Source organism: Harmonia axyridis, chromosome 6, assembly GCF_914767665.1.
Source record: "Harmonia axyridis chromosome 6, icHarAxyr1.1, whole genome shotgun sequence".
NCBI classification, from domain to species: Eukaryota; Metazoa; Arthropoda; class Insecta; order Coleoptera; family Coccinellidae; genus Harmonia; species Harmonia axyridis.
The window spans coordinates 726,940-750,617 of NC_059506.1; the positions used below are offsets into that span (position 1 = coordinate 726,940).

The 23,678-nt window shown below is 38.2% G+C and overlaps 1 protein-coding gene across 5 annotated transcripts; it reads left to right on the forward strand.

The window, feature by feature from the left end:
- The first annotated feature begins 938 nt into the window (after nt 1-938).
- Nucleotides 939-23,023, forward strand: LOC123682473. Of its 5 annotated transcripts, none has more exons than XM_045621100.1 (7): nt 939-1,091; nt 5,356-5,834; nt 7,165-7,632; nt 11,320-11,790; nt 13,516-13,935; nt 15,909-16,037; nt 22,232-23,023. In XM_045621100.1, exons 2-7 carry the CDS (start codon nt 5,406-5,408, stop codon nt 22,406-22,408), a joined length of 2,094 nt encoding a protein of 697 aa, XP_045477056.1. In that variant the 5' UTR covers nt 939-1,091; nt 5,356-5,405; the 3' UTR covers nt 22,409-23,023. The 5 variants fall into 5 exon arrangements, with proteins under 5 accessions (XP_045477056.1, XP_045477058.1, XP_045477061.1 ...); XM_045621102.1 differs by having other exon boundaries at nt 11,335-11,790; XM_045621105.1 differs by having other exon boundaries at nt 22,167-22,304.
- Nucleotides 23,024-23,678: the final 655 nt, after the last annotated feature.

The window sequence follows — 23,678 nt, forward strand, 5'->3', positions numbered from 1 at the left end:
TTACCATTTTTGTAGTGAATTTAAATGCGTTGTTGAATAGTGTATCGTTTCATTTTTAATAATGACGTAGTTCTTGTCAAATGACAGCTGTGGGCTACCTATTCAAAATAAAACCTCTTGTTGTAAAACACTTTTTTTTGCAGACGTTTTCCTTTCGAATGTAATGTTTACGGACGGGCAGAATTGAATTTCACCATTCATCATTAGCAATTCGAACATTATCTCGCAAAATAATTTCCGGATCAAAAGTCGAAAAATAAAGACTTCGTGATGAAAATATATACCTATAACACTTTGTTTGGGGAACGAGCGTTTTATTTTTTGCATAAAAACGGATCCCCATACAAAAAAAGTCATCAGAAATTTTTTTGTCACAAAAGAACGAGTAATTCCAAAAATAATTTTTGGCTATAAATATCTGAGTGGCTATGGAAAAAAAGAGAGCATTACCTGTATGCGCGTCAATGATGAACATAAAATTCTCAATTGCATGTCAATAAATGCCCAATAACTACATCTTGCAACACACCGGTTTCAGAGCACTAAAAATAAATAAATAGTGAATTTTTGAGAAAAACTGTAACACTCCGTTTGTCTCGAAATACGAAGCTGCTACAAAAATGATATAGCGAACTGCCATTGTTTTTATTTTATACATAATCATTTTCTGGATTTATCGCACTCATTCACCAGAGCTTATTAAAGAAGCAGTCTGGAAATAAAGATATATCATTAGGTACCTACCTACCTCTTATGTAGGACGACAAGAAAGATCTTATATTCGCTAGTTCATATCTAGAAGGATTAACATTTATTATTTCACTTCTGATAATTCGTTTCTAAATATCCTATATTCATACTCATCAAATAAACAACCGTCATGGAGGAAGATTCGTAGAGCCATAGAAGATCAGCATCTAATGTCATAGAGGATAGCGGTCTTGCGGGAAGCATAGATAATTGAATTTGAATTGTTCTGTCAAGAGAGATTGTAATCAGACGTTGTTTCGTTGTTACATTAATATAAGCTCAAAATTTCGTTGGAATGTTCCTAAACCTCTTAGTTATGTAACATTATCAATTACGAATCGGTGAGTAGACATCTTGTATCCTTATTTATCAAATAAAATGAATCTGTAATTTCTGTCATAACCAACTTCTAAGTGAAAATCTATCGGATCTTTGCGTGATTACGGAACGTCTGAATGTTTTTAATCATTCATTTCTACTGTGATGGTCCCGGGGCTTTGTAGTGAATTTAACGATATACTTGATCGATTGTTTGAACAATTCAAGTTAATTTAAAATAATACTTTTTGGTTTTTATATCATCGTTGAACACTTCTTTTAATCTCATTATATCAACGTCATATTCAAAATAGGAAATTTGTCTATTAAGATTAATTTTTAATCAATAATTCATTATTCAAAAGTGAGAAAATTTCGCTTTCACTAGGAATCCGCAATTTTGAAATCATCTTGATATTAATTTCGTTTGTTACGTTGAAGCTGCCAAAAAAATATGTTTTTATCATATGATTTTTTTTGGTTGATCTAACCTCTATCAGCTTCAATGAATATATATCACAGGAAAAAAACAAAATCGTCTTGTTTGAATATAACGAAACCATACGTTTCCTGAGTAACACAATTCTTTTTTAAGTCAAAAATGCCAAAATGATATTAAGAGTTTCCTAATTCCTAAGAGAATATGTTTTTAAATTGACTACTTTGTGAGTAGAACGTTATTTATATTATCCATTTTTGAGTGCTTCGATAGATTAATACGAAAAAGTCTTAACATTTCAAATTATTTTGTCTCCTCATGCACAAGATTCTGGCAGTCATATTACCTATATTCATTTTGTTCAACATAGAATCTTTTTTGTATTTAAAAAAATTAAAAATCGAAATACTTACTCGGGTATAATTATTAAGGAATCTCCTTGTACCTAATAGTCTCATGACATATCATGTAATTCATACATACAATGAAAATAAGTAATAGAATAGATCTTTATTGAAAAAAGCTACATAATATCAAAATGCCAAATAAACTTGCGATACTATATACCTATGTACATACATATTTTAAAATTCTTGCAGGTTGTGAGGTTCCAATCTTAATAACATTTCATATATTTGGAATTAAATAATCTCTTGAATTTTGAGATGCATGAAACAATTACTTAAGTGAATATCCTTATAATTGAATGAGGAACAATTTTATTGAGAAAAAAATTAAAATTATGATCAATGATTATTCGAAAAGATTTAAATACAAACAGAAATTACCAATTTTCAATTCTTTCGAAGCATAACTTTAATCACTTCTATTCGGTACATGTCAGATTCATAATATGTTAAAGTTAATTTTTGTATTATTATACAGAGTGTTCCACCATTGACGCGACGCTCTTATATAGATGGTGTGTAAAAAAAGTGTTAATGATCACACATATGTTTGTTTTTATGGAATAGGTACACTGTTTTTTCATTGGATTTTCAGATTGCATGGATTGAATGAATCCAAGTTCTTCCGCAGTTTCATATGCTCAAAACTCACCTATATTTCGATTTTTCATAAATTGGAGAGTTTTTGGTAAAACCTAACATCTTTGAAATGAAAAAATTTATTGGAATGAGATTTTGAAAGTGAATACCTACCTGCATTTAATTATTTTCATTATAACTAATAAAAAAATTAAATACAAGGTGTGCCATTTTATTATCGAAAACTTCTCTACCAGGTGCGAAAATAAAATATAGGGTGTGCTTCATTTTGAAAAAAGAAAATCTTCGAATATTTATAATTTTTTTTTTGTAACAAGTTTTTCTTATTTCTTCCAATAAATGAAGGGAGGGTGGATTATTGGGGACATAACCACTCCATTGATTAGAAGAAATAAGAAATAACACCTATGGGGTGTGCCATTTCGAATGAGCCCAATATTAACGTTTAAATAAGTCACCAATGAATCGTTTGATTTTCACCACCCAATAGATCAATGATTATCAAAAATCAATACTTACCTCCATTCTTCTAGTATTCACTTTACAAACCCATTCAAATGATTTTTTCAGAAAGACCCCCAATTTATGAAAAAATCCATAATAACATAATACACCCTGTGTATTTCCAAACAATTCGAGAATGAAGCTCTAGAAGAGTCAAACGATACTGTGTTGAAAAAAAAATCGACAATTTCAGAGCTAGCATAGCTTCGCGTCATAGAGGAACACCCTGTAGATATAGCAGCTATTGTGTCTCCCCATATTTTTCCATTATTTCAAAGTGTTTCATGATCGATGTTTTTCAAAAATTGTCCAAATATATGTTCATTTTTCTTTCCAATTTCCAAAATCTCTCTGTTAATAAAACAAACAAGATTTCCATTTTCTACGTTTCTACTATCATCAATAAGACAACCTGAGAAATACATTTTGTAACAGTGCATTTTCGTTTTCAAGTCAGATGGTGAAATTAAAATAAGTTCAGAACTGCGTGGTTACACAATACCTACAGGGTGTACCTAAATTGGATGTACAAGGAAAAATGAGAGATTCCTTGCATAGTTTCAGGATACAGGGTATATCTTGTAGTCCTTTGTTGCTATGAGTATACCAGTTTATTGAATATTTATTAATACTCCATACAGATTAGGCGAATACGAGTAAGTATCAAAAATTATAATTAACAGTTTATTAATGATTTGGATTTTTCCGAAGATTATTAGAGGAGAGTTTGAATTTTTTCTCAAAATCTGTAAAAGATACCACAAAACTACAAAAATCAAAAAGTGTGTAGTGGAACAAAGTTTATTTTCACATTTCTCTAATCTACCAGTGGTTCACCAGAATAATGTTCAGGAGAAAAGAAGCGGACTCTGTTCCAGAAAAAATATCGCCCTGTAGATTTGCATTCAAAATTAGCATATCATATGATGAAAACATTCAATCGGGTTATCTATGCCAAATTTAAGTTGAATATCTTGTGAAGGGAAGGTGCTATGAGAAGAATCTTGAAAGATTTGGACTTTAACACCCTGTATCTTGAAAACATAGCGTTTGCGGGAGCAACTTTTTCCTCTGAAAATGATCCGAGCAATCTGTCATTTTCGTTTGCACCTCCAATTGTATAACTTGTTTTAATCATTATCAATTACCAATACACATGGGAACAGCTGTTTTGGTGTCGAGGTTTATTGAGCTGATACTATATCAATTTGAAGTCCTGAATTTAAATAACGTATTTATTTTTACCTAGGACCTCGAATTTTTGTGTTATATAATTTTAGAGAAATATAAGTTACATTATTTTAACTCGAATCCGTAAGTGTAGTAAACAAAAGTAGGTACGAAATTTTTCATTTGTTATAATGGGTGTTTTTTAGAGCTATAGAACTTTAAATTGCAATAAAACAACGATGGATTATTCGATTGACATGAATTTTATTTATCCGCAAGATAATCTTGTGGCATTACATTTTAAATATGATTTCTGGCATATGACCGCCACGGCTGTTTCGGATGTAGTTCAATCTGGACGTCCAATTTTCGATGACTTTTTCCAACATTTGTGGCCGTATATCGGCAATAACACAGCGAATGTTGTCTTCCAAATGGCCAAGGGTTTGTGGCTTATCCGCATAGACCAATGACTTTACGTAGCCCCACAGAAAGTAGTCTAGCGGTGTTAATTCACAAGATCTTGGAGGCCAATTCACAAGTCCAAAATGTGAAATTAGGTGGTCACCAAACGTGTCTTTCAATAAATTGATTGTGGCACGAACTGTGTGACATGTTGCGCCGTCTTGTTGGAATCACAGCTCCTGGACATCATGGTTGTTCAATCCAGGAATGAAAAAGTTAGTAATCATGGCTCTATACCGATCACCATAGACTGTAACGTTCTGGCATCATCGTTTTTGAAGAAGTACGGACCAATGATTCCACCAGCCCATAAAGCGCACCAAACAATCAGTTTTTCTAGATGTAACGGTGTTTCGACATATACTTGAGGATTAGCTTCACTCCAAATGCGACAGTTTTGTTTGTTGACGTAGCCATTCAACCAGAAGTCCGCTTCATCGCTAATGGACGTAGTGCGCGATACGTATTCCGCACAGAACCATTATTTTCGAAAAAAATTTGCACTATTTGCAAGCGTTGTTCAGGCGTGAGTCTATTCATGATGAATTGCCAAACCTAACTGAGAATAAATCACTTGACAGCTGTTAAATCGGTCGCCATCTCGAACAGTAATGCCAACTTAAAGTTATATACCTCGAAAAAAACACCCTATATTTCCCTTCTTTTCTTGGTAAATCTGACCATTCCGACTGTACATTCCAGTTTTCAAGAAACAACCCACACATTTCTTCGAAGAGGAAAATCTCCCTTAAATGGACCAGAACAGGCCAGATAACAGTTCTCAACAGCAAAACGTGCACCTGCACATGCATCAAGTAGTCTGCGGCTGTCACGGCAACATCTACCCCACCCCCGCCTATTACCAACCGGTGAGCTTCCGCAGCCCCCCGCCCCCCATGGTGGCCTACAACCCCCAGCAGCTGGCCAGGCCCTACCTGCAGCACTACCAGTACACGCAGTTCAACCAGTACTCTCTGCCGGTGCCCCAGGTGGCCGGCGCGGCCGCGGCCACGATGTACTCCGCCAACAACCAGACCGACATCCTGTTCGGGTCCGCCGGCAGGGACAGGAGGGAGAGGCTGGAGGCCCAGGAGGAGGTGCTGGAGGCGGAGAAGCCGAGCGAGTCCTCCGGTTACGATTACGGCCACGTATCACCTCCGCCCACCAAGGATCTGCTGACGGTAGGTCTTTTAAAGTTTGTTGAGTATGCGTCACGTATTATTATTATTATTTGAACTGGGGTCGTTTTGGTTCGGTAAGCCTTCCGGGAACTGCGACCATGCAGATCTTTTGTTCACTACCCTACTCATTCATAGAAACCCAGGGAGGTCGTCAACGACGTTAATAAAATTGATAACCTCCTTAGGGGCCTTGGCCGTTACCTCTCTGGTATCCAGAACCGGCTTACCCATGTGAATGGTTCTTAGGCCAGCCAGCTCCGGACACTTGCATAACAAGTGTTCGGCTGTTTCTGCTTCCGATCCACAGAGCCTGCAAATCTCGTCTATTGACTTTCACATATGGTACAAATGTTGTTTCTACCGACAGTGCCCCGTTAGCAGTTCCACCATCACCCGAAGCTCGGCTCGCGACAGCTTCAGGAACTTTTTGGCGTAGGTAGGTGAAATCTTCACGAATTTCTTTGCCTGAACAAGTCTAGGAGTGTTAGTCCAGTGGATCGTCCTGCTGTTCAACTCCCATAGTTGGACCGCAGCTTTGTATTGGTCTTTTCCTATCCCACAGAAAGGCTCAGGTCCAGCAGGTGTTAACCTTGATGCACTTTTTGCAAGTTCATCAGCTCTTTCATTTCCATCAACCCCACAGTGCCCTGGTACCCATAGTAGAGTCACCTTATTTCCTCTGGCCAGTTGCTTTATGGTGTTACGGCACTCCCAAGTCAGCAATGACCCCTGACAATACGATTCTAGGGATCTCAGCGTGGTTTGGCTGTCCGTGGTGATGTAGATTTGCGCCCCCTTGAGGTTCATTTTGAGACACTCGTGAGCGCATACATAAACAGCCATTATCTCGGTCTGTAGAATCGAGGGCTCACTTCCCAGGGCTTTAGAGATCCTCAGTTTAGGTCCGTCCATATATCCCAATGCCTGTTGCCCTTCCCTGTTTTTGATCCATCTGTGAACCATATGGATGACTTTTTGTCCAGAAGATTTACGAGACTAATTATTGCACTAGGACGATGATTTATAACCGTTTCAAAATCGTAGGTGGTTGTCATAACATCCGATGGTTTTGCGAGGAGGTTTGAATCTAATTGATTCAGTATCCTCATATGTCCAACCCAGTTTCCAGGAAGGAGCTTTCCATTAGGGGAAATTCTTATTGCTTCGAGCAGGCTACATTTCCTCACATGTAGGTGTAAGGGAGGCAAGTCTAGTATGACCTCCAGCGCTGCCGTGGGAGCTGTGCGCATAGCTCCTGTGACACCAATACACGCCAGTCTTTGCAGTTTTCTGCAACCTGATGCGTGATCTCTATCATATTCGATTTCAGGGCAACGTGGACGACAACATGTCCGACAACTTCGTCAAATTCCTGGAACGCAGCTGCATAACGGCCGAACAGATAGCGCACAGGAACAGGAACCGGCCCTGCTTCCGGAACATCCAGAACCTGTGCGTGCGCACCAGGTCGGAGATCCTGAAGCCCTGCACGACGGTGTCGAACATCCATTCGCAGGGGATACCGTGGGCCACCAAGGACTTCATCTACGCCTTCGTCAGGCTGACCAACTGCTGGCACATACTCAGGGGCTACTGGGAGAACAGGGACGGACCGGCCATCGGGAAGATAACGAGGGAGCTGACGCCGGAGTTCCGAGAGTGCTACGTCAGATGGGAGAAGGAGACGATGGAACTGGCGGCCCAGCTGACCAAGGTCTTCTACAACCTGGACACGAACATCAACAGTCCGTTGCACACCGGCAGCATTCACTCGGCCAACAACCTGGTACCGCCGCAGGTGAGACGACAACGATAGATTACATTTGGAATATAGATCAATTTTTATTTGATTCGTGAACCTTCGCCTCTAATTTCATTTCTCCTATTTTCTGCTGTTGTCTGATCAGGAGGCTTTCCTCCCTACTTCATGTCACTTTTTTCTTCTATCTAGTTCTTTGAAAGAGGTAATTCCTCTTATCGGTCGATCTTACTTTAATTTGTATTATCTTTCTTAATTTCTTATTCTCGTGCTCTTTCAGCGTCTCTATTGTCCTCTTTCTATGCTTATTGACTATTTCTTCAATAGTTTCAATTTTCAGTTCTTCTCTGATTTGTTGGTTAGTTATATACCATGGGGCGCCAACCGCTGTTCTTATTACTGAATTTAGTGTACTTTGCAACTGGTCATTATTGTTGTCATTCGTATTGTACCAGGTAACTCCTGCATATGTAATGCTTGGTATTAGCACTATTTTTATTATCTTCAGCTTGTTTTCTGAAGAAAGTTTACTTCTAGGGTTGAGCAATGGGTACAATCTGCCGTGCAATTGCCTTGTCTTTTTTCTGTTTTCTTCTATCTGTTTGTTAAAATTCATTCTTTCATCCAGTATTACTCCCAGATATTTTGCTTCTTTTTTCCATTCTATCGTCTGGTTATCTATTTCGATGTTTCCTGCTCTTTCTTTCTTTACTGTTGTTCCTCCGAAGTAGATTGCAACTGTTTTCGATGTGTTCACTTTGAATCTCAATTTCTTGAAGTATTCCATCAGTGTATCTAGGTTTATCTGTAGCTGCCTAGTGATTGTTTTCCGCATTCTACTGTGATAGTATATGGCAGTGTCATCTGCAAACTGGGCTATCTTGCATCTATTCATTTTCGGTATGTCTGCCATATATATGTTAAACAGCAGCGGTCCTATCACCGATCCTTGGGGAACTCCGGCTTCTATTTCTCTAATCGTTGACCTGGTACTGTCGATATTCACCCTGAATTTTCTATTTGCCAGGTACGATTGTATCAATCTCGTAAGTTTGATTGGAAATTTCATCAACTTCATTTTGTAGATCAGTCCCTGATGCCACATTTTATCAAATGCCTTTTCTATATCCATGAAAATGGCACCGGTATCTGTTGAGAGGTACATTTGCTCCTTAATATTTTCCGTTATTCTTACCAGTTGATGAATCTGTCAGATACAAAATCTGTCAGATACGAAATCTGTCAGTCTTCTGTGCATTAATTTCTCTACCACTTTACTGATTGCCGATAATAGGCTTATGGGCCTATAATTCGTTGGATCTTTTTTGTTCTTTCCTTTCTTCCAAATTAATATTGTATCCGCCGTTTTCCATTTGTTTGGATAATATCCTGTTTTCAGTATGAATCTGGCTATTTCAACGATTTCATCTCGAGCGTCTTTTGGTAAGTTTTTAATTGCTTGATTGAGTATTCCGTCTATTCCGAGTGCTTTTCTATTTTTTGAAGTTTTGATAACTTCTTCAATTTCTTCTTTAGTCTCTTCTGTTGAATCTTCTTCCATTTCATGCCATTATAAAGGGTGATTCACCGGGATGGCCTATTAGACGTTTATGGAAAACTAATCATAATTCTGAGCTGAAAATTTGCATATTGGGGTTTTAGACAATGATCTTTTTCCCTAAATATGATCAGATCTCTACAACTTCCGGTTATACCGGAAATGATTTTTTTATGAACACCCTGTACATGGATCCTGCTGAATGCTCTCATGCAATAATAGCGTAGTTGTAACTTGTCAAATGTTAGAAGATTACTATTCAAAAGTGTCGAGACAATGTACTATTCAAAATTAATATTTTATGAGAAAGCCCTCTAGAACGATCGCTCGGAAATGAAACAGTAAATTTTCGATCCGCTCGAAAATGAGATAGTAAAACTCAGAAACCCTATCCTGATCTCCAATTTCAATGGGCTTCGTCGAATCCTAAAAGCGCACCCACCCAACAAATTTGATATTCATGGAAAATTGCAACCTGTAGCGTGTCGATAACCAATATACCGAAAGATCGAAATCGGAAAATCTACGGTAATTCGGAAATCGTGTTCCCATTTCCCAACAAATTCGATTGATTTCCGGATATTCCAGTTCCGAATATACGCGTCGATTTTTGTACCAATCTTGAGAAAATGCAAGCAGATACTAAATCGTTACTTTTCTTGTCTGAGCGAACGTTCGTGTGTAATTGGTTTATCTTATCTAATTTACCCCCCTTGAAAGCGGAAATTTGAAACGGGTTCCTTTTCCAGATATTTTATGACTATATCGCTTTGTATTCAAATTACATCGAGGGGCAAATGAATCCTATTAGATGGTAGATGACCTCCATTATAGCATCTTTCTTTGACTCATCTAATTATATTGGAATTGAAACCTTTTAATTAATAACCAACCCCTTGAACTAGCTATTACTTTGTGTTTTCATCTGATCATTGGAGCATTTCGTCTGCGTGAAATTCACCATAATTCGATGATTTTCCTTTGCTTTGAGAATGAATCTGTTCATTTTCGATAAAGCTAACGAAATTTGTAACTACACAATTAGGAATAAATTATCATGAAATTTGAAAGTTTTAGAAAATTTATCGACCAGATTTTAGGAAATTTATCATTAGTGATGACTTTGTAACTAAAGGGTGTTTTTTTTAAAGCTATAGAACTTTAAATTGCAATAAAACAAGGATGGATTATTCGATTGACATGAATTTTATTTATCCGCAAGATAATCTTGTGGCATTACATTTTAAATATGATTTCTGGCATATGACCGCCACGGCTGGCTCGGATGTAGTCCAATCTGGACGTCCAATTTTCGATGACTTTTTCCAACATTTGTGGCCGTATATCGGCAATAACACGGCGAATGTTGTCTTCCAAATGGTCAAGGGTTTGTGGCTTATCCGCATAGACCAATGACTTTACATAGCCCCACAGAAAGTAGTCAGCGGTGTTAAATCACAAAATCTTGGAGGCCAATTCACAGATCCAAAACGTGAAATAAGGCGGTCACCAAACGTGTCTTTCAATAAATCGATTGTGGCACGAGCTGTGTTACATGTTGCGCCGTCTTGTTGGAACCACAGCTCCTGGAGATCATGATTGTTCAATTCAGGAATGAAAAAGTTAATAATCATGGCTCTATACCGATCACCATTGACTGTAACGTTCTGGCCATCATCGTTTTTGAAGAAGTACGGACCAATGATTCCACCAGTCCATGAAGCGCACCAAACGGTGTTTTTCTCGATGTAACGGTGTTTCGACATACACTTGAGGATTAGCTTCACTCCAAATGCGGCAGTTTTGTTTGTTGACGTAGCCATTCAACCAGAAGTGCGCTTCATCGCTAAACAAAATAAAATGGACGTAGTACGCGATACGTATTCCGCACAGAACCATTATTTTCGAAATAAAATTGCACTATTTGCAAGCGTTGTTCAGGCGTGAGTCTATTCATGATGAATTGCCAAACTAAACTGAGAATAAATCACTCGACAGATGTTAAATCGGTCGCCATCTTGAACAGTAATGCCAACTTAAAGTTATATACCTCGAAAAAAACACCCGTTTTTTACAGTTCATGAAACGTGGCATAATTTCAAATTCCATAACAAATTTCATATTGAATATTGAAAAAACTAACTTGATAACCTTTGTGAAACATAAAGGTGCAATATCTCCAGATAAACCTGATGAAGAACGCGGAGTTCTCCAAAACGACCTGCGTAGAGACAGTGACCTCGACGGCGGCACCAGTCCAGACCTCGGTGGTCTCGTCGAAGAGCACCAGAGGCGTCCTTCATCTGCCATCGACGACGGAGACAATGGACCAAGGCAATCAGACCTGTTCCGGAGACTTCTTCTCCAAATCGCCGGAGAACACCGAGTGTCTGATGATCGACAACGAGGAGGAGGAGGACATGTCCAAGGTCTACATGAAACCGGGCAGCTACAACGTTCCGAAGAGGACGGTGGCCAACAACACGGAGACCACGCTGATGAACGGAAGCCCCAGGACCATCGAGTTCTTGGAGACCGCACAGAACGTGAACAAGGTGATGGAGGCAGCTTCTGATCGCTATTGGTCCAGCAACCACAACAAGAAGGTCATCGCGAAGCCGGTGAAGGAAGACGTGGAGGTGAGGCCTAGTTTATATCTCTTATAGCCGAGCCTACTGGATGTAGAGAAATGTTTGCAAGGTGACCTTTTCAGTTGCATTGGGAATGTGACGATTTCCTACAAAATGTCATCATCATTGATATAGTGCCTATTGAGTTCTGTTTGTTATCAGGCTTATTATGTTGGAAAATAATTAGTTATTTGTTGGCCTATAAAATGGATATTGCAGTTTCTTTGTCAGTTAGTATATTCCTCTGACCAAGTTTGTATCGACGCTGGAACAAACCTGAACTGAAATTTTTTATTACCATTTCATCGAAATCTCCACGCATCCAAGCTTCTCTGAGAGCAATCTGGGAGGCTGTTTCGACTGGACCTAGAATATTTAAGTAACAAAAATTATTTACATGGAAAGAAGATTTTTTTCTTCAAATGAAATAATTTACTCCTTGCTATATTTTATCTGTTTTATCAAAAAAATAAAGAAAATGGAAATTTAAACGGCTCCTTCTGGGTGTTGCAGTTTCTTTGTCAGTAAGTATTTCTTGTAAAGTAAAGATCCTTGAACTTAACCTTGGGACATTCCTGCTTCTACTTGTATATTAGTAGATACTGCGTCTTCTATTTTGACGTAGAAATTCTTGTGTCTCAGGTAGTTTCTTATTATTTTGCAGGTTTTGAAAGTATAGCCTACCATCCTCATATTGTATGCTAGTCTCTCGTGCCAAACTCGTTGGAAGGCTCTGTCAACGTCTAAAAGCACTAACCTCGTGGCTTGACTATAAATTCTGCAGCTCTCCATCTTTTTGGATAGTGTTCTTCTATCATATATTGGCTATAATGGTTCTATTCCTTTTCTGGGCAACTTTTGCAACATAAAATTTGTGTTTTTGTCCTTACCTTGAGCCTTTCTGGTTTTCAATTTCTTGATGAATTCGTTGGTCTCTGTTGGGTTTGGGATGATAATCTCCGTTGGATCCAACAACAATTCTTCATTTTCTTCTACTTCTTCCAAGACTCTATTTTCTTTGTCTCCTCTGTAGTTCATTCTGGCTTATCTTCCTTTTGTATCAGTCAGATCCCCGGCTTTTTCAAGGTTTCAATATTTCATCTCACGTGGTTTTGTGTAGTTTTATGATTCTCGTTGCGGATGTCTTCATTTTTTTTTTATCTCGTAATGTGAGGCCTAGGATGTTTCTGAACACTTTCATTTCGGTAGTTCGCAGTGCATTCTTCATCACCTTGGTATCGGCTCTCGTTTCTATTGCGTACGTCATCATTGGTCTCACAATAGTTTTATATATTCTGGATTTCGAATCTTTCCGCATGTGTTTGTTGTTCCATACAATGTCTCCAAGAGCACCCGATATCCTTGCCGACTTGTTTGTTTGGTCTTTAATTTCTCTGGTTCTGTCCTGATTAGCTGTTATTTGCACGCCCAAGTAAGCAACCGACATCACCTGTTCAATTGGTCGATCCTCCAACACAAGTTTACATCTTATTGGTTCTTTTGAAGCCACGAGTAATTTCGTTTTCGCAGTCGATATTTCCATGTTTAATGTTTTGGCTTTTATGTAAAATTTAAATAGAAGCCGTTGTAAATCGTCCTCGCTCTCAGCTACAATTACTGTATCATCGGCATAACAAATTATCTTGATCTCACCGGTTGTCAGCCTGTAACCTCTTGTTGTCTTCTTCAGTTCCTCCGGCTTTCTTTATTCATCTTCTTTCTTCTTATCAACAGGCTCTCCAGTTCAACGTCCAGAAATGGCTGATCAGCAGCCGTTTCTCCGACTACGACAACGCCTCGACCGGTTCCTCTTCGCCGCCCAACATCGGCGCCTACTACATCGACACGCCCCCGATCACCTACGGGGAGGTGAACCACCAGCAGGACTCGGAGATGCCCTCGCAGAAGCCCGGCACCTACACCCTGCTCCAGAGGGAGAAGACCTCGATGCTGTCCACGCCGAAGGGTTGCCTGAACGGCAGGAGCGACCTCGGCGTTGGGTTCCGCAAGAGGAACGACCTGAAGAAGTCGTTCAAGTCGACCTACGAGGACCAGCTGGGCGGCTTGACGGAGATCGCGATCGATCTCCTGGAGAAAACCATCGTCGAGTTGAAGACCACGGAATTTGCGGATTACATATCGCAGGTTAAAACGGTAAGCTGTCATATTTTGTCCTTTGACTAGTAAAAAATACACCATTGCTTGAAATGAAACAATACACTCTTCAACAACGTTTGGGGTATCACGTTTTCGTGGCAATATTAAAACACTGATGGACGACAGATGAGAGCTTTATTGTGATAAAGCACTTGGAAACATCCTTGAACACCTCGTAACTTACTTCACTGAACTCTCTTGTTCCTAGTTTTATACACCGTGAATTTCTTCTTCCTTTTCTTATTCTCTAAGTTGTATGCCTGCGCAATAGAAACATTGGGCTTGCACACACTAATTAGGAAAGGGGAAAGATATTCTCTTGTATCTTCTGAGAACCCTATAAATGAGAAAGTTGTATCCACAAGTACCACCAAAGTCCATTGTTACACAGATGCAGATACATTTATACTAAGTATTGTGACGACAATTTCGGCTAGAGACAGACATTATGTCCAATTGCTTTTTGTTGTTACAAACGCATTGAAATTGTTAAAATTCGCTATAAAAATGGTGGAAATTTTGCAGTCGCTCAATAATAACTGATAATATATCTGCCGCATCTCGTAGTGATGACTAAAACCTAGGCTTATCAATTCCTCGTCCAAATTGGGATTTAGGCATACCACAACACAAACGACATTACACCGTATTTGTAGGGATTCATGGCTTGGCTTGATATTCAAGCTACTTTTTCAATGTCAAGTCAAGTATTTATTCATTGAGTACTTGATTTAAAAGTGGAAAACTACTGCTTAACTTGAACTTGAGTTGATTTCAAGTCAAGCTCAAGCTACTTGAGGTTGAGCCTGAGTCAAGTAGCTTGAATATCAAGCCAAGCCGTGAATTCCTACGTATTTGCATGAAAACTTTTTTCATCTAACGGGTGTTTTTTTTTCGAGGTATATAACTTTAAGTTGGCATTACTGTTCAAGATGGCGACCGATTTAACAGCTGTCAAGTGATTTATTCTCAGTTTGGTTTGGCAATTCATCATGAATAGACTCACGCCTGAACAACGCTTGCAAATAGTGCAATTTTATTTCGAAAATAATGGTTCTGTGCGGAATACGTATCGCGCACTACGTCCATTTTATTTTGTTCAGCGATGAAGCGCACTTCTGGTTGAATAGCTACGTCAACAAACAAAACTGCCGCATTTGGAGTGAAGCTAATCCTCAAGTGTATGTCGAAACACCGTTACATCCAGAAAAACTGACTGTTTGGTGCGCTTTATGGGCTGGTGGAATCATTGGTCCGTTTACTTCTTCAAAAACGATGATGGCCAGAACGTTACAGTCAATGGTGATCGGTATAGAGCCATGATTACTAACTTTTTCAATCCTGAATTGAACAACCATGATGTCCAGGAGCTGTGGTTCCAACAAGACGGCGCAACATGTCACACAGCTCGTGCCACAATCGATTTATTGAAAGACACGTTTGGTGACCGCCTAATTTCACGTTTTGGACCTGTGAATTGGCCTCCAAGATCTTGTGATTTAACACCGCTAGACTCCTTTCTGTGGGGCTATGTAAAGTCATTGGTCTATGCGGATAAGCCACAAACCCTTGACCATTTGGAAGACAACATTCGCCGTGTTATTGCCGATATACGGCCACAAATGTTGGAAAAAGTAATCGAAAATTGGACGTCCAGATTGGACTACATCCGAGCCAGCCGTGGCGGTCATATGCCAGAAATCATATTTAAAATGTAATGCCACAAGATTATCTTGCGGATAAATAAAATTCATGTCAATCGAATAATCCATCGTTGTTTTATTGCAATTTAAAGTTCTATAGCTCTAAAAAAAACCACCCTTTAGAATAAAAAATAGACGTGTTTCAGGATTATTTCTTAAAATGGTCTGTTTAGCTTAAAATGAATTGGTTCCTTACTTTACGGACACAATGTACAGTTGTAACACTATAATATAATTGTATAACTTATATTTAATTCAATTCATCAGGAAGACCACTTGCCAGCTTCGAACCTCGATTGGATCCTGAACAAATTGAAGACGAATCAATACAAGTTTGTCAACGAAGTCGTAAGAGATCTCTATTATGTGGTGAATTTTACATCGATATATTATGGGGTGAGTATGCAATGTCATTTCATTGCTAAGATGAGTACACTTATGGAGCTTAAGATTCTTGGCTACGAAATAATGGGATACACTTACTTTCGAAATAAAAGTTTCCGTTCAATAATGCTAAAGTTCATATAAACATTGGTCCTTAAATTCGCCCCTATATAGCTTCGCAAAGTGAAGGAATCAGACGATAGTTTTACGTCTACAACGTTATGATCCAAACAGATAAAAATATCTCATTTATCATGCAGCTCAATTATTTCCAGGCTATCAGAATATTCCACCGAAATTCTTAGGAATAAATCACCCATAACTTTGTCACTTTATTGTTTTCCCGATTTATGTCTTTCCGCCTAATGAATTTTGCAATTGGATGAGAGGAATTATTTTGTTTTTTCGAGTTGTTTTCGGAAAACATGAACTTTCCTACAATCGGGTCATATTATTAGATATCTATTTACATGAGTTGATAAAGAAGTTGCGGCGACATTGATATACACTGCGCAAAAAAATTAACGCACATTCTGAAAATCTCAATTTTAATGAAAGTTAACTCTACATTGACTTTATAACTTATTTTTTATGTTCCCTCGGGAAGGTTTTGAACGAAACAAAATACATTAAATGGAAGAAAAATTCAGGATTTCACCGAATCTTATGTGAAAGAAGAGAAATAAACAATTTTCGAAATACTGGAATGCTGATAAGTTATTTAATACTTGGTATTTCCAGCCCTTGCGTTAATTACAGCTCGGCAACGACGGTTCATACTCAAAATGAGTCATCTTAAAATGTTCTGATCCAATCCTTCCCAGATTTCTCCGAGTTGGATTCCTAAGTCATTAAGAGTAGCTGGATGATTTTCTGAACTTCTGAGCCTTCTATTGAGGTTGTCCCAAACCTGCTCAATCGGATTGAGATCTGGACTTCTTGCTAGCCATTCCATTCGAGAGACTTCGACCTCTTCAAGGTACTCCTGAACGATGCGCGCACGATGGGGTCTGGCATTATCGTCCATAAAAATGAAATTTTCACCAATGTATGGGGCAAATGGCACTACATGCTCTTCAAGAATGTTCCTTATATACCTATCAGCATTCATAGCTCCATTATCAACGACCACTAGGTATGTGCGAGCAGTCAAAGATATTCCACCCCATACCATAATCGATCCTCCCCCGAAACCGGTAGTATTCAGGAAATTGCACTGAGCATATCTTTCATGTGGGCGTCTGTATTTTTTTTTTTTTTTTTTTTTTTTTTTTTATACGCATCTCTCGGGAAAAGACTGAGCTTATAACGCCCTTTCAAGCGCCCCGAGATGAATTTAGAATAAATCGGTTTGTGCGTGTCTTAAACTGCTGCAAGTTGTAACCCAGGGGGAATACATCTTGAGGTAGGGTATTCCATAGCCTTGCAGTTCGGTAAAGAAAAGCCTTCTGATACACCGATGTCCTAGCTGTAGAAAGATGCACGACAAACTGGTGACTATTATCGGCTAGCTTTGTTCGTCGATCAAATTGAGCCCCTGGAGGAATCATGGAGGCAATGGCAGCAGAACACCTTCCGTGGTAGTATCTGTAAAAAAGGCATAAGTCTCCAACCTTCCTACGGTGATCGAGACTATGAAGGTTGGCAGTTAACGTTGGATCGTCTATTAGGCGCACTGCTCTTTTTTGAATGGAATCAAGTAGGAGTAACGAGTGCTTAGGAGCTGAACCCCAAGCATGAGAGCAATATTCCATAGCTGGACGCACTTGAGCTTTATAAAGTAATAAAAGCTGCATTGGAGTGAACAATTTCCTCGCACGAAATAGATAGCTAAGCTTCTGTGCAGCTGACTTGGCAACTGAGCAGACGTGCTCATGCCAGGTTGTATACAAGGGAACGTCGATCACAATGGTAGAGGCAGAATCTAGACTCATCTGTGAAGAGAACTCTTTCCCAATCAGCCTCTTCCCAATGGATATGCTCTCTCGCAAAATCCAAACGCGCCCTTCGATGGGCTGGGGTAAGAGCTGGACCTCTTGCCGCGACACGAGGCCTTAAATCTTATTCTCTGAGGCGATTTCTTATTGTCTGAGTGCTAATTTGCACCCCATGAATGTGCTCAAGCTGATTTTGAAGGAGGCGAGCGGTTGTAAACCGTTGTCTCAACGAAGAAACTTCCAAGTAACGTTCTTGAATGGCAGTTGTTACCTGTGGTCTACCCTGTCCTGGTCTTCGGTCATTCATACCTGTCTCCCTGAATCGCTGCAACATTCTGGACACACTTGTATGGGAAACTCCAAACCTTTCTGCAATTCTTGTGAATGTCCACCCTTCTTCTCGCAAAACTACCGTTTGGGCACATTCCTCTTGGGTCAAATTGCGTGTTTCGCGTTGCATAGCGATCGAGTGTAGAAAATCAAACGAAAGAAAAACTATTGATCACTAGAATAGATCGAGAACAACTGATTTTAGAATGGAGCCAATACATTCAAAATTTAATAATCTCATCTTTTTTATTCCTGCTGGGAAAAAACATCTGTATTGAAGAAAAACGTTGAAAGTGGATAACATATGCATGCATAAGAGCCCGTTCACATGACGAGCGGTTTACGCGCGGTTTGAAACCGCGCGTTTACAAGTACATGAATTTTCTTCGAAGCGTACACATGCCTCCGCGCGTTTTTATGGACCGCGCGTAGAGCGCGGTTCTAGAGCTTGCCCGTAGTAACCGCGCGTTGGCGCGCGGTTTGAGATCATAGGTTTCTAATGTAACCGTTCAGATGACCGCGCGGGCACGAGCTGATAGATGCCAGAGACGTATTTACGTATTTTCCTTCGATCCGTTCGGTCAGAAATATTTCAAAATGGAACCGGACGCTCCTAAATTATTCATAGATGAAATTGAGAATTTTCCTGTAATATGCGACATGACAAGTAGTGTATATTCAGATAAAAACTCAAGGAGACGGGCTTGGGAAGAACTCGTCATCATATCCTGTGAAGGAGATGCTAATGAAGAAAAAAAATGTATTATGTGATCACATAAAAATGATAATAGCTCTTCATTTAGAAATCATGAGATACACGTAAAACAAATACAAATGAAGAGAAATAGTATCAAAATAACATTCACCTACCACTTAACAGCAGAAATCTACTATACTAAGTATATGGTTCTAATTATAATTATTCAACAATAAATTAAATATTATATTCTTAAATGGTTTATAATTATTTATTTCTTTGATTTCATTAGGCAGTCTATTGAAAAACTTTAAACAACTGTATTCTAGCTGCTATTTGTGTTGAATTTAATTTACTTTTTTTTTCTGTCGAGCCACGTGTCCTGCCCACTGCCACTTCAATTCTGCAACACGCGCTATAATATCTACGACTCTAGTTCTTTGTCGGATTTCTTCATTCCTTTTTCTGTCTCTGAGACTGACATTGAGCATAGTTCTTTCCATCGCTCTCTGCATCACCCTCAGCTGGTTTGCGGTCTTCTTAGTTATAGCCATAGTTTCCAGGCCATATGTCGCTACCGGTAATTTGCAGGCATCGAAAACTTTCCTTTTAAGGTTTATGGGATGCCGTTATTCCTGAATATATATTTCATCTTTCCAAAAGTCATCCAAGTTAGCCTGATTCTTCTTTTTATCTCTGCTGTTTGATTTTCTTTGCCGATTCTTATTGAGTGTCTTAAATATTATATATTCTTCTACATTTTCAAGTTGTGTGCCGTCAATGTTTATGTGTTCTGTGGTGTTGTTGATAAGTTTGGTCTTCGAAACATTAATTTTCAAACCGACTTTATTCAGAGCATCAATAAGTTGTTTTAACATCTCGCTCAATTCCTGCATGTTGCTACTTATTAGGACGATGTCATCGGCAAAACGAAGATGATTTAAGTAGGATCAGTTTCAATTGATGAATAATAGAAACTATTCGATCTATAATTACCTATGAAAACTTAAAAACGTTTAATTCTCACCTAAATCTGATACTCAATCCAGATTCAAATCAAAATGTAGAATTCAAACTGAATACGGGCCGTTACGGCAACGCGCGGTCACCGCTTGGCAACCGCGTTCCATGTGGACGGTATCCAATTATCCACCGCTCATTCAACCGCGCGTAAACCGCTCGTCATGTGAACGTGCTCTAATTCTGATAAAAATAATTATCATTGAGAACACCTTCAGTTGTAGAATAAATTTGAGATTTCCATAATGTGCGTTAATTTTTTTGCGCAGTGTATTTTCATTCGTTCAGATAAAGTTTCAGAATTATTGACAGAAAACTTATTTATGGTCCTTCTCTCGGAAGTTATGAACATATTAATATCAGAACTAACATCAATTATCCATTTGTATATTAAAAACTAGGGCTGATAGGAAAAATCTGGTGACGTTTCGGAAATCATCATATTAAAATCGTTTGAAATCAATTGTTGGATTTCGGCACCATTTTTTTTATCGATTTGTTGAACTTTGTTATCTATAAATAACCATTTCAATACGTTCAATTGAGTTCAAAAAATCACAGATGGTTTTCTACAAAATCCTAATCACCCTGTGAATTATTCCTGCAAATGTCATCAGAAAACTTGTTGTTGCTATACAGGTGTCCCAAAAAGACCACGTCAAACGAAAATGGAATGTTCCTAGATCAGAATGTGCTCTACCTGATGTGAAAAAATCGTTTATACGAAAGTCTCACAGTTTTCGAGATATTTGATGTTTTATATTATACTTTCTCTCATGCCAATCATGCCATAGGTACAATTGAATACTTTTCGAATCATTTTTTTTCCATGAACATTGTTGAATGATTGCTTCAATTTATGCATGAAAAATAGCACGAAATATTATACATGGATTCTGAAAAAAAAAATGTTTGAAATTTACGTTTTGGCGGAAGTGTTTTTTGTACCTAATTTGATCTAAGGTGGTGTAAAAAAGAGCACTGGATCTTTTCTTCATATTGAGTTGAAAAGTTGCCTATTCTGTGAGGATTTCGAAAAGGTAAAATACAGGTGATAACGTAGAGATAGAATAGAAAGGAGACAACATCACGTGACTGAAAGCGGTACCACTTCGCCATTTTGGATGTAACGGGTGTTTTTTTTTGAGGTATATAACTTTAAGTTGGCATTACTGTTCAAGATGGCGACCGATTTAACAGATTTATTCTCAGTTTGGTTTGGCAATTCATCATGAATAGACTCATGCCTGAACAACGCTTGCAAATAGTGAAATTTTATTTAGAAAATAATGGTTCTGTGCGGAATACGTATCGCGCACTACGTCCATTTTATTTTGTTTAGCGATGAAGCGCTCTTCTGATTGAATGGCTACGTCAACAAACAAAACTGCCGCATTTGGAGTGAAGCTAATCCTCAAGTGTATGTCGAAACATCGTTACATCCAGAAAAACTGACTGTTTGGTGCGCTTTATGGGCAGGTGGAATCATTGGTCCGTACTTCTTCAAAAACGATGATGGCCAGAACGTTACAGTCAATGGTGATCGGTACAGAGCCATGATTCCTAACTTTTTCATTCCTGAATTGAACAACCATGATGTCCAGGAGCTGTGGTTTCAACAAGACGGCGCAACATGTCACACAGCTCGTGCCACAATCGATTTATTGAAAGACACGTTTGGTGACCGCCTAATTTCACGTTTTGGACCTGCGAATTGGCCTCCAAGATCTTGTGATTTAACACCGCTAGACTACTTTCTATGGGGCTATGTAAAGTCATTGGTCTATGCGGATAAGCCACAAACCCTTGATCATTTGGAAGACAACATTCGCCGTGTTATTGCTGATATACGGCCACAAATGTTGGAAAAAGTCATCGAAAATCGGACGTCCAGATTGGACTACATCCGAGCCAGCCGTGGCGGTCATATGTCAGAAATCATATTTAAAATGTAATGCCACAAGAGTATCTTGCGAATAAATAACATTTATGTCAATCGAATGATCCATCGTTGTTTAATTGCAATTTAAAGTTCTATAACTCTAAAAAAAACACCTTTTACATTCCGTTTTCGTTTGACATGGACTTTTTGGGACACCCTGTATAAATGACTTCGTAAAGAGCTTATGAGGTTATTCTCTACCACTTGCGATCAAGGTTCCGCTGGGCAATCCCGTAAATCGACTAGCCATAAACTGACGAACAATTCGACTCTGCTCCAGAATTTCCTCGATCTCGACTCGAAAATAGACGCCTTCGTCCAGAGGATCCAATCCATGCTCGAGGCCCGATTCAATCACTTCGACTTCTCGACTATCAACGGCCTGAAAGACGAGCTGGTCGGTCCGTTGAAATTGAAGATCACGAAACTGGACGGCGACGGCGATCACATGACCTAAGCTGGCTCGAATGTTGTTTGTGTCAAGAGCACATTGAAACTTTTGAACTCTTTTCTCCGAGAAACAATTGACAAATCAGCCACAGTTCTATCAGAAAAATGTTTGTTTTATATGACGAATACTCATCAGTTTCCTTTACTACAAATTAAAAAAAAAATTTAAACATTTTCTGTCACAATAATGGTCGCATGTTTTATATTTCTATTTTATAATATATATGGATCAATTGACTTTTATTAATCGAAAACGTTGACATGTGTTATATAGAGTGAAATAATCCAGAAAAAACAGTTGATTTATCGAGTAACTCATTTGATTTCAGTAAATTTGAATGAATCAGCTGAACTAGTTGAATAGCTCAAATTAATTTGTCTGCAGAAAAATAAAAAAATTACCTCATTCAGTTTTTACCTTTATTACAGTTCTTAAAAAAAAATGTTTGTTTGTTTGGTTTTAGGTTGTATTGTATTGTTTAGAAGACTAGCCAAATATTTGTGTAACCCCTATCGTTAATGTTAATCTCTGTAAATTTACATTGAAAAAAGAAAAAAATCGTATGGTTCCAAAGTGTTAAAGTTTAAATAATATTCCTCAATAAAGAGTTTGCAAATGTCACCATTGATTTATCTTCGAAAAATCCGACACATTTCCTGGGTAAGTATTTCGTTATTTCCAACCTTTATAATCTAATGGATGATTCTATATGAAATTTTTGACAAACATTACGAATTTTAAACAAAACCTAGTACTATGTATTTTCCCTGTTTTCAAAACAATACCTCTGCACTTTCTAACAAACTTATTTTAAGTTTGATACCCAAAGAAATCCAATTCTAAAATCAAAGATATTATTCCCTAAGAATAGCTACAAACCGAGCCATGTAAGCAGCGAAGCAGTAATATTCCAAGGTAATGATAATAACAATATTTTGCACTGAAGTCAGGAAGGAAAAAGAATATTTCCGAAGGATGAGTTTTTTGTGCCATTCGTTATAAGTTAAGTAGATTTACTATAAATGTCTTTCGATCTAGTATCAAGATAAAATGCTGCAACCAGTTAAAAAATTTCTTGAGGTGTAAAAATAAGTCTTTTTTTTTGCAAATTTGATTGGTTTTCGAAATGGTCTATAGACCATTTCTCACCAATTGTTTCTTTATTTGTACTTCCAGTTTTCTAGAAAATAGAAAAATTTTCCTCGCAAAATAAAAACTATATAATATTTTCGCATATTTTCTGAATACTCAATCGATTCTGAATCAGAATATATAA

What these genes read in the sequence shown, in the direction of transcription:
- LOC123682473 (XM_045621100.1), top strand. Translation starts at nt 5,406, where the DNA reads ATGGACCAGAACAGGCCAGATAACAGTTCTCAACAGCAAAACGTGCAC. An exon ending in ACAACCTGGTACCGCCGCAG is followed by an intron (nt 7,633 to 11,319) that starts GTGAGACGACAA and finishes TGAAACATAAAG; the next exon opens with GTGCAATATCTCCAGATAAA. An exon ending in TTACATCGATATATTATGGG is followed by an intron (nt 16,038 to 22,231) that starts GTGAGTATGCAA and finishes ACTCTGCTCCAG; the next exon opens with AATTTCCTCGATCTCGACTC.